The sequence below is a fragment of the Ursus americanus genome, chromosome 17, assembly GCF_024610735.1.
Source record: "Ursus americanus isolate L20-20 chromosome 17, mUrsAme1.1.p, whole genome shotgun sequence".
NCBI classification, from domain to species: domain Eukaryota; kingdom Metazoa; phylum Chordata; class Mammalia; order Carnivora; family Ursidae; genus Ursus; species Ursus americanus.
Window position 1 is genome coordinate 4,021,192 of NC_142143.1, and position 14,087 is coordinate 4,035,278.

At 48.6% G+C, this 14,087-nt stretch overlaps 1 protein-coding gene across 1 annotated transcript in view; it reads right to left on the minus strand.

The window, feature by feature from the left end:
- ATXN10 (ataxin 10) overlaps positions 1 to 14,087 on the minus strand; it is a 165,661-nt gene that overhangs the window by 130,990 nt on the left and 20,584 nt on the right. Inside the window, exon 3 of the mRNA XM_045779755.2 lies at positions 8,204 to 8,286. Coding sequence (XP_045635711.1) covers positions 8,204 to 8,286 — 83 coding nt within the window. The remainder of the gene's footprint in view (positions 1 to 8,203; positions 8,287 to 14,087) is intronic.

Here is a 14,087-nt window from a genome sequence, read left to right on the forward strand (position 1 = left end):
TACTGAAAAATGGAAACTGGACTCCTTCCTCACACAACACAGAAAATTCAATTCCAGGTACTAACCTACACTGAAGAAGTAAAAATAGAAAGCTTTTAGAAAAAACACCACAGAATAAAAGGATATTATAAACCAGACACACAAAGTAATACCACAGGAAAACATTAACAAACTAGACTTAATGTTAAAACTAAGAACACCTGAGCGCCCGGGTCACTCAGTCGGTTGAGCGTCTGCCTTCGGCTCAGGTCATGATCCCAGGGTCCTGGGATCCAGTCGTGCATCGGGCCCCCTGCTCAGCGGGGAGTCTGCTTCTCCCTCTCCCTCTGCCCCTCCCCACCCTCTCTCTCAAATAAGTAAATAAAATCTTAAAAACAAAAATGAAAAAAAAAAAAACTAAGAACACTTTCTTTTCTCAAAAGACACCATCAAGAGAGTTTTAAAAACACTATCCGCCGAACAGGAAGAGATACGAACACGTAATAGGAACACGTAAGTGCCATAGGATTTACCCAGAGATTCAAAGAGCTTTTATAAATCAGTTAAAAAGACAGACAAATCCGATAGAAAAATGCAGGGGGGAGGTTTGAAACACTTAACAAAGATATCCAAAAGGCAAAATACAGAAAGTACTCGACCCCACGGGAAAACCACAAGATTCTATTACACAACCACCGGACTGGCAAAAACCAGTCAGAAGGTAACCAAGCGTTCGTGAGAATGGGGAGCAACACAACCAAAGGGTCTCTTAGGTTCTGCGCATCCCCGAGAGTCCGTGAGCTCCTGCACAGGCTGGGTTTACGATGTTCCCGAGTGGACAGCAGTTACCAGTCGGCGCCTCTCAGCTCCGCGGGAACCCTCCCCTGCCCGCTCTGTGAAAGTGAAGGCGGGCCCTTCCACCGGGTCTCCTGTGTCTGCCAGCAAGCGGCAGGTTCCGCCTCCTCTGTCCACAGAGGCCTCCCAGGAGGAACGCAGGCGCTTGGTTCTGGGCGACCCCTCTGGTGGGGCTTCGGCAGCATGCTGCTTCTCCAGCGCCCGCCTCCTGCAGCGAAGTTTCCCCAGGGATGAGCGACCAACCGGATGTGTCCAGCAGCCAGAAACTTCCTCAAGATGTTTCAAAGCAACCTCCCGGTGAACGACTGCCCCTGCACCCCAGAGGGTGGATTTCCAGCAAGTGCCACCAACACGGCCTCTCAGCGACTTCTCCACCCGAGAAGTGAGCCACGACTAGGCCCTCTCCAAAGACACTCATCTCAGCCCTGGGGGTACTGGCTGCCCGGCATATCTGCAATTCCTGTATTCTCCAGCACGGTCTGTAGTTCTTAGTGGTCAATCCCGTGTTATTTCAAGCCCTTGTGAGAATCAGTGGTTCTTTACATTCAATTTTCCCTGTTCGAGTTATGGTGTGGTTTCCATCTCCTGGATGTGCCCTCGCTGGCACAGTGATGGAGAGAAGGAAGAGGAGGAGGCAGGATCGGGGAGGCAGGATCGGGGAAGAGAGGGAGGAAGGGGAAGGGGCCCCAGTGGGAACAAGAGAAGAGGGCACCAAGCACGGGCCTTAGAACATGATGATAGCTCAATCAGTCAGGACCAAGTCAGGCAGACCAGACTACTTATTTCAACAAAGAAAAATTAATATAAAGAATTAAACCACAAAGGCAACACTGAGGTAACACAGAGATTACGGCTACCACCCTCAGAACTGAAGGCACAGAAGGGAGCAAGTAAGGTTCTGAGAAGCCAGAGCTGGCAGGGGCTCTGCAGGGCTGGAACCCAGGCCTCGGGGGAAAGGGGCTGCCCAGCTACTGTGGGGGCCTCGGAAGCATGGAGGACACCTCTGAGAGTGGGACTCGGGAACGGCCCCGGCCAGTTGATCACGGTACCCCCGGGTGAACACAAGGAGGCTGGAAGCAGGGAGCAGCTGCAGCTTTCCAAGGGAGACACGAATGAGGGGCAAGTCCTGACTTCCCTCCTCCTGCCCGCCAGCCTCCCACTAGCATCCTTTAGTAGCTGACCCTAACAGAAAGCAAAGGACAGGTGTGTTTGTGGCCTTCCAGCCCTGGCAACACAATACGAAAACAGAGACAGGGCAAGCTTGAGTTGAATAACGACAGCCTAAGAACCAGAACAATGCGTAGCATTAAGCAATCACTAATGTGATACGGACACGTGATTTTCGTGGATTCTTATTTTATCTTCACAACAAGGCAGACCGCATTATCTACATTTCACAGATGAAGAAATGGAGGCACAGAGTGATTAAATACATCAGCCAAGGTCGACAGCTAGCGAGGGGCCCAGCCAAAACCCGGAGCGGGCTGTATGCCTTCAACACCAGCTCTTAACCAGGGCAGGTGCGCTGAAGAAGCCAGCTAACGTTCGTACGTTCACGTGGGTACAGTGATGCTCATGGGTGAAATACTTAAAATACTTCTGTGCTTTGTGGTAACCAGACACGACCATGAATCCCTGCAGGCCCACCCCTGTCCCAGCCCCTTCCTCAGGACACACCCCATACCTAAAAGGCCACCGCCTGACCGAGCCTCAGCCTCCCAGGGCCATGCCCCAACTATGCCTGGCATGCATGCTGAGGTGTCCACACCCGCACCCTACTGTTTGCTCACTGGGTCTGAAGTGGTTCACATCAGGGCCAGGGCAGCCCATGCAGGCGGAATGGCATGTGATGAGATCCTGAGTGGAAAGAGACCGAGACACTTCTGGGGAACCAAACACCCACATGAGTACGGCATTGAGAAGCGAGCGATGAGATAAAGGGGCAGCAGTAATAAAAGTATCTAACACCTGCTGGGTATTTACCAGGTGCCAGACACTGTGTTCGCACCATGGTATCTCATCTGACCCCCACGACAACCTCATAAGCTAGGCATTAACATGCCAGCCCTTCTACACAAGAGCCAACCAAAGCTCTCGGGATCACCTCGCTTGCCCCGGGGCAGAAGCAGCAGGGCTGGCGAAAACCAGAGGTGGCTCTTTGCCCCCCTGGAATCCAGGCCGATCAAAGACGGTAAAATGTCACAGGAGAAGGAGTTGAAATGAAAGATTTAGCTCCACGAAGGATTCCCACCGGGCAGCAACCACGAGGCCATTTTAAGAGCAGGGCACTTCCAAAGTCTTTAAACTTTCTAGACCTTTGCTTTGCTGGAAGAGGGGAGGGCCTGCTGGTTGGTCCGGCCCCAGAGCTCCGACTCCCCCACCCTCAAGACTCTCCGGGATCTGGCTTTCCCTTCCATCCCTGTCGCCTAAGCCCTGCTCAGCCCTGGCTGAGCACGCACGGGCCGCTCCTCCGACACCTCGGAGGCAGAGGGGTTGCAAAGACGAAGGATAAGCTACGTGATGGGCCTGTGCTCCGCTCACCACCTGCTCACCGTCGCTCAGCAAGCCCGGCTCAGAGCTGAAACCGGGGCCAAACATGGAACCGCTGAGGTAAGAATACAGAGAAATACCCAGACAGGAAAGCGATGAACCGAGAACTTCAAAACTGAATTAACATCATCTAAAAGAAGCAAGATACAAAACTGCAAGGACACATTCACTCCCAGACCCACAAATACAGTCAAGCGTTTGCCTGAAGCAGCCTGCGTACACATGATGACTGTTTTTCTGTCCCCTTTTCTGAGTTTTTAAAGATTACCCTATAATGAAATTATAGAAAATGTTTATAACCAAAAGCTATATCCTCATTTTTAATCCTAAGTCACAATTTAAATGACAATTTGTATTTTTGCTGAATAGTTCAGAATATTAACACTCAAATCCTTGTAGAATTTAATTAAACACACACACACAAGCCAACAATATAAGCTGGTTCTGAAAGCCAACTGACCTAACAATCACTGAGGCAACTAAAAATTAGCACTCTGAATCAGAACACAATTCCAGGAAGGAAAAGGTTTAAAGATGTCCCAGCAGCAAGAAAAGAAAACCCCAGACAAGTACTAATGACAGTTTACTTTTACCAAACAGCTTATCAAGTGATCTGTGTAAATACTGAAAATGTTACGAAGCCCCTCAAAAATCCCAACATTATTTTTACAGATTAAAAACGAATAAAGGCCAAAAACAACACCAATAATTCAATTAAAATAACTCATGCTTGTGTTTACATAAAGTTTGATGAGCATAATATATTCGTCACACCACTGCAATTATTCTCTGAAAATAATACTCTAAATATTATTTTGACAATGTAATTACAGTTTTTACCTCAAGAGTGGTAACAAAATGCTGGCACAGATACGCTACTAAAAATCCACCAAGAATAAGGTTCTCGCAGAGAAGCAGTCACAACACAGTATGGGCACTGTATTAAGAACCAGAATACTTTCAGAAGGCTTGTAGCAGGCTTGAGCTAACATACTATACAATTTTTTAAAATTTCATTGTTGAGTCCAAATTTCACTGCGGAATTCCAAACAAATTCAGGAACACCGTGGACCGCCCTTTTCAAGAAGAATGTGAGAAATACTATTTAACTTCCATTTCCCTCCTCGCCTCAGTAATGGCCTTCCAACTCTGCCTGCAAACACATGCCGTCGACAGAAAGCCGAAGTAACTGGAAGTAAGACCTAAAGCAGGGGAGGGATGGCCCGTATTCAGGGACTGGAAGACTCCGTCGCATGAAGCTGGCCAGTCTCCCCAAACGGATCTGTAGAGCCCACCTAAGTGCTGGAGTGCACAACGTAGAACTAACTCCTAAACTCAACAGCAGGGGCGCCTGGGGGGCTCAGGCAGTGAAGCGTCTGCCTTCGGCTCAGGTCATGATCTCAGAGTCCTGGGATGGGGCCCAGAGTCCAGCTCGGCAGGGAGTCTGCTTCCCTCCCCCGCTCCTCCCCCTGCTCGCACACACTCACTCCCACTCTCTCTCTCTCTCTAAAATAAATAAATAAATCTTAAAAAAAAAAAATTCAACCACAAAAAGACAAACAGCCCAATTAAAAACTGGGCAAAGAACTTGACAAGACATTTCCCCAAAGAAGATTTACAAATGGCCAAAACAAGCACATTAGAAGACGTTCAGCATCATTAATCATGAGGAAAACACAAATCAAAACCACAATGAGACGCCACTTTGCAACCATCAGGATGACTCTCGCCCCCAAAAACGGAAAATAAACACGGCGAGGATGTGGGGAACTGGAATACTGCACACTGCTGGTAAAAATGTCCAACGGTTCGGCTGCTGAGAAAAGTCTGGCAGTTCCTTAACTGAAACAGCAAGCTGACCCAGCAAGGCTACTGCGGGGTTTATCCCCACAAGAGGAGAAAACCAGGACCCCAATAAGTATGTATACAGGCACGTTCAGAGCAGCGCTGTCCTCAACAGCCGAACCGCGGCGCCACAGCCAAATGGTGGAAACAACCCGAATGGCCACCCATGAACGAACGGACACACAAAACGTGGTACGTGCACACGAGGGAGTACTACTCAGTCACCCGAGAAAACGCAGTACGGATACCTGCCTCCGTGTGCGTACACGCGGAACACACTCTGCTTCCTGAAAGGAGCCAGACCAGCAGGTCCCCTAACTGTGATTCCACTTACGTGAGAGATCCAGAATTGGAAAATCCAAAGACACAAGGCAGGGGAGGGGAAAACGGGAAGCAGCGGCTCAGTGGGTAGAGGGTTTCCTCTCGGAACCATGAAAATATCTGCAAGTAGATGTGGCGGCTGACAGCGTGAACGCTCTCAAGGCCCCCGGTTGTTCATCTGAAGTGCTTACTTGTACGCTGTGTGAATGTCGTGTCGGTAAATATTCCTTAATTAAACGAATACGACCGCAGCTGCCAAAACTGCAAACCACTCTGAACACACCAACACAACAGAACACAACACAACACAACACAGGTGTATGAGGACGTGCCCTCCGGCTGGCGCCGATCGGTGAAAAGCCAGGCCACCATCCACACAGCCAATCTCTCCGTCAGTGACAAACTGGGTCATAAAAAGTGCCAGAAATCCACTCCTTGAAGTCTTCTGTTAGATCATGGACTTGCTTCAGTGAAGAGAAAATCGATTCCGTGAAATAGTGTTTTATCACATAAACACCACAGCACGAGGCTTCTGTGGCCGATCGGGGTGGGGGGGGGGGAGCAGAGCGGCCCGTGGAGTCCAGGGGAGCCAGGAGGGCACGTGATATGCTGATGGAAGGACGGGGAGCAGAGGGAGGGTAATTTCAGGAGACACGGCGCTCAGTGGGAGCGCAGGGATGGGGTTCAACGTGCCAGGGGAGGGCTGGCTCGCTCTGATGGCTCTTTAATCACAGCGTTCGTGCAGTGCTTCCTCTCGGGTGTCTTATTTAGGAATACATCATTTCCAGGGAAACCCACTTCTGCCCACCACGGCGCTTCGGCGCTGCCAGCGACACCCTATCCACCACATCAGTATTTTTCAGCAATTATAGAATGCAGTACGTTCTGAACTCTCTTTCTGAATTACCATACCACACACAGACTTCAAAAATAGCTGCTTTTCCATGCGACAGAGGGAAATCTGGCCTTTATCGCTGATTTTTCATCTCCCAACTTGAGCATAAAGGCTTCCGTTCTATCATAAAACGGAGCTACAAAAAGAATTTTAAATCTAAAACATCTTAAAAACACTTTCCCACTAAACCCTACACCCTATCGGTTTCTTAACAATACTAAGAAATTACTGCTGTCCAAAAACAACGCAGAGCAAACACTTTGTGTACAGAGTCTTAGATGATGTAATTAATTCAAAAGACAACTACAATTTCCCAAAGCAAGAACTCTAAATCAAGCAGAAAGATGCACAAATTCTAACAAAGGAGTTTTACATGCACACGCGAAGGAGTCACAGAACAGAAGGAGAACTAAACCAAGCCAGGCAGCACCTGTGACAGCTAACATAGCCCCCCTGTCCTCTGTGCCTCTGTTTCTCCACCTGTGTCTTCACTGCCCCCTCGAGTGCCCTACCTGCCTTTCAACAGTCACAGGTGTATTAACCTAAAGGGCAGCAGGCCTCACTGTTCAGAGGCCGCAGAGGCACAAACAGCGATATGGAAATCAATCTGTAAATCAGATCAGATTTTACAAACAGCTGCAGATTTCTCCTTTAGAGGAAGCACTTGTTGGATTCTTATTAAAAAGAATTCTTCTAACCCACAATCTAATAAGTACATCTTCTTATAAGCTAGCCATTTCCATTGAGATTTTCTTATTTAAATAAATCAATAAGAAGATTTCATTATGAAATGACTTGGGTTTGCCCATTAAGTGTTTCAAGTCCTTGGAATAAGAGGTCGGATGTCAAAATGCTGTTTACCGTTACGATATTACGATAATAACCCCCGTCTGAAGGACAAGTATGGATGCTAATAATTTAAGAACCAAAAACATTCCAAAAAGTCTAGAAAAGCTTCCTGGTCTTCAAATTAAGAGGCCTGATTTTTCTCTTCCTCCCTTGTCAACAGCTAGGAACCACCAGAGCTGCCTTCCCTCTCGGTCACGCCACATACTTGACCTACGTGACATACTGAGTCCCCTCACTGCATTGTCAGCAGGCAGAGGCGAAGAGTCCTCTGTCTGCTCTGCGCACTGTTGGGATCACAGCTGGCACTGAGAACAGGTGCACCACACCCACACGTGTCGAGAGACGCTGTATGACTTCGCTGGGGCCGTCCCAACAAAGCACCGCAGACTGGTTGGCTTAAACAACGGGAATTTACTTTCTCAGATTTGGAGGCTCCAAGTCCAAGCTCACGGTGTAGGCAGGGTTGGTTTCTTCTGAGCCCCTCTCCTGCGCGTGCAGACGGTGGTCCTCCCGCCGTGTCCTTGCGAGGTCGTCCCTCTGTGTGTGTCAGTGTCCTGACCTCTTCTTCTTACAAGGACCCCAGCCATAATGGATCAGGGCCCACCCACCGGACTCCACTTTACCTTATTTATCTCTTTAATGGCCCGATCTCCAAATACAGTCACATTCTGCAGTGGTCGGAGTTGGAACCCCACCATATGGATTTGGGGGAGAGTCGGGGGGCACAACTCAGCCCACAACAGAGCAAGGAAAGGAAGCTGTGACAACTTCCTTTCATGATAATTTGCTAACATCCCTCAATAAGTTTCTCTGTACCATGAAATACAAAACATTTGCTTTAACTTAGAGCTGTGGTTTTTAAATCCTTTTCTCAGGTACAAATAACCCATGAATCACACTGCAAGTTACCTGTCAACAGGGATTCCTGTTCCACCCGCAGTTCACGAAAAAGAAGAATCAGATCAACAGCGACGCCAATTGTATCCAAGTTCCTGTAAAAGATTGTTTAAAAAGACAAAGTCAGACCCATTAATTTTCCTAAGTCTGCATATTTCAAATGATGATCCAGGGAATGGAGCCGCGACTACTGGCTCACAATGTCTGTAGTAAACAGCATCGTGGCCCCTCAAACGGTCCGCATCATAATCTCAAAATCTGCCAGTGTGTTAGCTCAGGCCAAGGCAAAGCAAACCTCAGGCTGTGAGCAGATTCAGGGTCTTGAAACGGAACAACTGCCCTGGACTAACCAGGTGGGCCCAATGTGTTCACAAGGGTCCTTACAAGAGGAATACAAGAGGGTGTCAGAGTCAGGGAAGGGGCCATGAGCCCAGGAATGCAGGCGGCTTCTAGAAGCTTCTAGAGAAGGCCAGGAAATGGATTTTCCCCACGAGCCTCCACAGGGAACTCAGGCATGGTGACCCATTCTAGCCTTCTGAGTTCCTGAACCGAAAGATAACAACTCTGTGTTGTTTTAAGCCACGAAGTGTTTGGTAATTCGTCACAGCAGCAGGAGCAAAGTAATCCAGACTTGGGGCAGCAGAAGCAGGCAGTGCAGCTGTAAACAGACACCTGAACGTGTGGGGGCGGCTCGGGAAGCTGGCGGTGGGCAGGGACTGGAAGAAGAGGGAGCAGCATCTGAAAGGCTCGGACGCCTTTGCAGACTGCTGGTGGGCACGTGGACGCCGAAGGCTCCGCCAGTGAGGGCTCAGAAGGAAGTGAGGAACCTATCACTGGAAACCGGGGAAAGGAGACCCTCTTCCCACAGGGGCAGAAGCTCAGCAAAGTGATGAACTTGGATATTTCGCTGAGCACATTTCCAAGCCCCATGCTGCAGGTGTGACCTGACGGCTTCCTGCTGCAGCTAATAAAATGGCCAAGGGGAGAGAGAAAGGAGATGAAGAGGGAACCAGGTCTTGCTTCAGGAAATACTCAGTCTAGCCAGATGGCAAAAGATGCTATAAAACTGGGAGAGTCACTGGCAGGAAAGTGTGCTCCGCAGAGAAAGCCAAGGGGCTAGCTGGACAACCTTCTGCTCACGCCCTGGAAGGATCAAAAGGTCAGAGTGTTCAGTCCCAGGGCAGGAGGGGCTCTTTGAACAGATGAAGGTGGGACTCATTCCCCTGTCACCTCAGCAGAACCCAGGAATAGAGTTGGGGTTATCGAAGAAAGCTCCGTGGAGGACGCTCTTGTCTAATCATGGGAATCCCCATGACATACATGTGAGATCCACGCGGTTGCTGAAAATGTTTTAAGGGGAGAAACTCTTCCAGCTTGGACAAAATGCACAGAGAGAGGATGAAATTTAAAAAAAGAAAAAAAAAAGGTGTCAGGCTCCCAAAATTCTACAGGCAGGAAGTAGGCTGATGGAACTTCAGGTGCACACATGTGCTCCCTTCGGGGACGGGAGGGGGGGTAAAGGAAGGGTGACTCTGAGGGCAGAGCCAAGGGCACAGCCTCAAGCCACAGACGATTCTTCCCAGGCCTTGAAACCTAGCTGAAATTGTTTTGCTTGGGATCAGTGATTGCTCTTTTCCTTCTATTTTCTCCTCTTTTAAAGGATAACGTCTAAAACGGTTATCCTAGGCCTGCCCCCAAACTGCATTTGGGGGGCAGATAACTTGTCCAGTTTCACAGGCACACAGATAAAGCGGAATTCTGCCCCAGGATGGGGCACATCCAGCACCTGACCCCTGAGTAATTTAGACGACTGGCTAATGAGATTTGGGACTTTTAGCTGATGAGACTTAGATGAGATTCTGAACTCGAGCTGATGCTGTCCGGGTCAAAAATGTGGGGCCTCCGGAAGGGATGAATACGTTCCACATACAGAACAGACATGAATCTTTACGGGACACGGGGTGGAATGTGGTGAGGAAAACAATGGCTCCCCGAAAGATGTCCACACCCTAACCTCTGGAACCTGTTAAAACGCTATCTTATATGGCCAAAGAGATGTGGTATAACAAGAAATATGTCTTTGGTCTTTGTCCCCAGTTCCTGGCACAAGGAGCTCCCAAAACCCTTGGAATTTCCAGTGTGATAAGGAGTCTTTTGTTATTTACAACAAGCCCCTTTCAAACATGATTGAGTTTACGCTGATAAGGTGGCTCTTACCCGGCCTCTAGGTAGCTTCACAGGGAGGCTGGCTGCCAGAGGAACCAACCAAGTGATGATAGGGCTCTAACTTTCAGCCCCAACCTCCAGACCTCTGCGGAGGAGAAAGATCTAGAGATTGAGTTCAATCACCAACAGACAACGATTTTACCAATCAAGCCTATGTGATCGAACCTCCATAAAAACCCTACTAAATGACAAGACTGGAAAACCTTTGTGTGGGCTGGTGAACACATCAGTGCTGGGAGGATGGTGGCATGACCAGAGGGAGCATGACCGCCCTGAGGCCACCCACCTGCCTTACGCATCTCTTCTCTTTGGCTATCCCTAAGTTTGTGTCCTTTACAGCAAACTGGTAACAGTATGTAAAAGTGCCTCCCTGAGTTCTGTGCAAACCTGAGGGGTGTCATGGGAACCCCTGAATTTGTCGTCAGCTAGGCAGAAATGTAGCTTGGGCAACCCGTTGCATCTGAAGTGGGGCCGTCTTATGGGACCGAGTCTTCTAAATTATGGGATCTGATGCCACTGACTCCAGGCAGGTGGGGTCAGAATGGCACTGAATTGCTGGACAGCCAGCTGCTGCTGAAGACTCGCAATGGGCCAGAAAATATCAGAAGAGACTTTTCCTAGATGTGATTAAATTAATCGTTTTGCGATGGGGAGATTATCCTAGATTATCGGGGTGGGCATCGTGTGATCCTAAGTCCTCATCAGAGGGATGCAGGATGGTCTGAGTCACAGAGTTACTGGAAGACGCTCTGGTGTCGCTTTGAGGATGGGAGGATGGGGCTGTGAACAAGGAACACAGACAGCCTCCAAAAGGTAGAAATACAAGGGAATGGATTCTCTGCCAAAGAGAGAATCTCTACTACCAGCCCTACTGGTTCTCTCACTTGGGGTCCGTGAGACTGAGTTTGGACTTCCAACTCCAGGACGGTAAGGTAAGAAAGCTCCGTTGTCTGAGCAAGCCGCTAAGTCTGCAGCAACACGTTACAGCGGCAAAGGAATGAGCACAGCGCCCTACCTTCACTTCTCAGCATGAATCGGAATTAAGCCAAGACACGGACTCCTTAAAGGACAAGAGGGTCAGGATCCTCGCTCCCTTCCCCAAGGCCAGGGGGTCAGAGAGCCCCTGCCCCTTTGTTCTTTCCTTGGAAGACTGGCAGGAAAAGCGGCTCAGTGCCTGCCTTCCAGAAAAGAAGAGGCTATTCTGCCTCTCCTCCCGCTCTTGCCTCTACACCCGCATACACATGGCTACGGGGCCTATTCCTGTATGGCCAGATTTTGGGGGGGGAAAGAGAGAGAGAAAAGAAAAAAATATATATATAATTTCATGACATGAAAGCTTCATGAAATTCAAACGTCAGTGTCACAGATAAAGCCGCACTGCCACGGGCACGCGCTCACACACTGTCTGTGGCTGCCTGCACACCACAGCAGAACTCAGACACCGGGACAGACATCACAAAGCCAAAACCACTGACCTGGCTCCTGACGGGAATGACAGTGACCCCACAACAGGGGTCATGCTGACATGTGGAGCTAGCGGCTTTGGATACTTCTGAGGACTCCCTGAGATTTCACAGGACTCAGACTGTTTGCTTTGCCGTGTTATATCCTGGTCCGTACACAATAGCAAAATAGAACTCCGTCCACACAAGGGCAGTGCTCAGACAGAAGATGTAGAAAGATCTAGGCCTTACTGGCAACAAACCTTTTGATGAACTCCTTAATAACGTAAAATAAAGCACCAGGAACTCCATAATGGCTGCAATCTGAATCCTGACAGGCTCAGAAATAACTGGCTTTCATGAAGGTCGGCCTCGAAGGCCTTACTAGAATCTTCTGTGTCTCTAACCAGAAAAGTGATTTTTCTAGCAGCTGATGCCCTAACTGGTGAGAACTTCCCTCTAAAATCAACTGTGAATAACAATCTAATCCTAGACGGAAAGAGGCAGAAAAACCAACACTTTCAAATGTTCGTCTTCATTTCTCCCCAACCACGGCTGCACGCGACAGAGATACCGTGGCCACACAGAGACGGGTGCTTGCTTGGATGGCCCCGCCAGAAGACCGCAGATACTTCATCTGCCACAGGATTTATGCTTGCAATGTTTCCATTTTTGTAGTTTACATATTACTTGTACACTCAGAAAAAGAAAATAAAAATTAATTGCAGAGAAAGCTGTATTATCATACACTTTTACTGCACTAGCTTCTCGAGGACGGTTACTGAGCAGACGCGTGCAGAGCGCAGAAGGCAACTTGCATACCTAATCTCATTTAAAACTCCCAACAGCCCTGGGTAAGAGATACTGCTTGCCCTGACTTCCAGAGGGGAAGACCGGTACTCAGGAAGGTTGAGGCCCCCGTTCAGGGTCCCGTGGCTGTTCATGGGATGGAGCAGTCACCCACGACAGGGGTCAGTGGGTGTCTCAGGGCAGTTATGACAACCGCTTCTGAGCTGAGCTTCGGAGACGCAGACAGCGTTCCCTGGCTCTACCGTTCACAGAATGAGGGACTATCACACCAGTTCTTTAACGCGAATCACAGTTTCTTCTTTTTTAAAAGTAGAAAAACAGTAGCATGCTATTTCTTGGGTTTGTTCTAAAAATAAAACATGACACCGCAGTGAAGCCCCTGGGGACAAAGCCTGGGGTGGAGGGCAGGCCCACCGAATGCTCGCTTCCTTCCCCATGAAGCTGGCAAGGTACAAGGATGAATTTGCCAGCCCACAGTCAGAGTTTCTGTTCTAAGGCTCTCTTTTCCCTCCCCCTTCACAGCAGAGGGGGCCCCTGCCCGGAAAGGGACAAAACAAACTAGCTCCTGCCCCTGGCTTCATTTCTAGCACAGAGCTAGTTATGTTTCAATGTTAACTATTATTAGCAACATTATTATTGTTTCTATGCATTTACCTGCAAAGGGACAGCAGGGTCTGCTTAGTATTAAAAGTTAAACAATCCTGGCATTTACCCCCCCCACTTTGATCTTCAAAATCTCATTCGTCACATCAAAGCCTCAGGTATAAGACTGTCTAGGCAGCGAAGGGGGTCCCTCGAGTGGCTTCTGGATCAGGCCAGCTTCACCCACCACGGCAGTGATAGAGAGGCCTGGAGGCTCTGTCTACATTCAAGTCCAGGAAAGAAAGGGGAGCACGCTCTTTGTGGCTTCTGACTTCATCTCAAGTAAAAAACTGTGTAATAAAAAGCAGATTCCATTAACTCAAAGAGGAAAGGTGCTCAGTTCTGGGAGGAGAGAGTAACAAGCAAAAAAAACAAGAATGGCACCTAACAATTCTCTCGTTCACCTTCTTAACTACTTGCAAAAATGTGCCCCTTATAAAAGAGATGGAAGGAAAGCTTGCGACTCTGCACGATCTAAAGGACATCTTAAAATAGGTCATCTTAGAAACCTAAAAGACATGCTCCTTGTTCAAAGTAAACACAAGGCTAACTAATTAAAACACTAAAACTAATTAAAACATTTACAGCTAAGAAAAGTGAGGTCCAGAATTGTGTATGCCTTTAGAAAGGCAGAATCTAGGATCAAATCAAAATTAAGTTAACATCACCGTGTTCTATGTCTATAACCAAATACCTCAAAACATATTAGAAAGAGAAGAAACCGGGGCGCCTGGGTGGCACAGCGGTTAAGGCGTCTGCCTTCGGCTCAGGGCGTG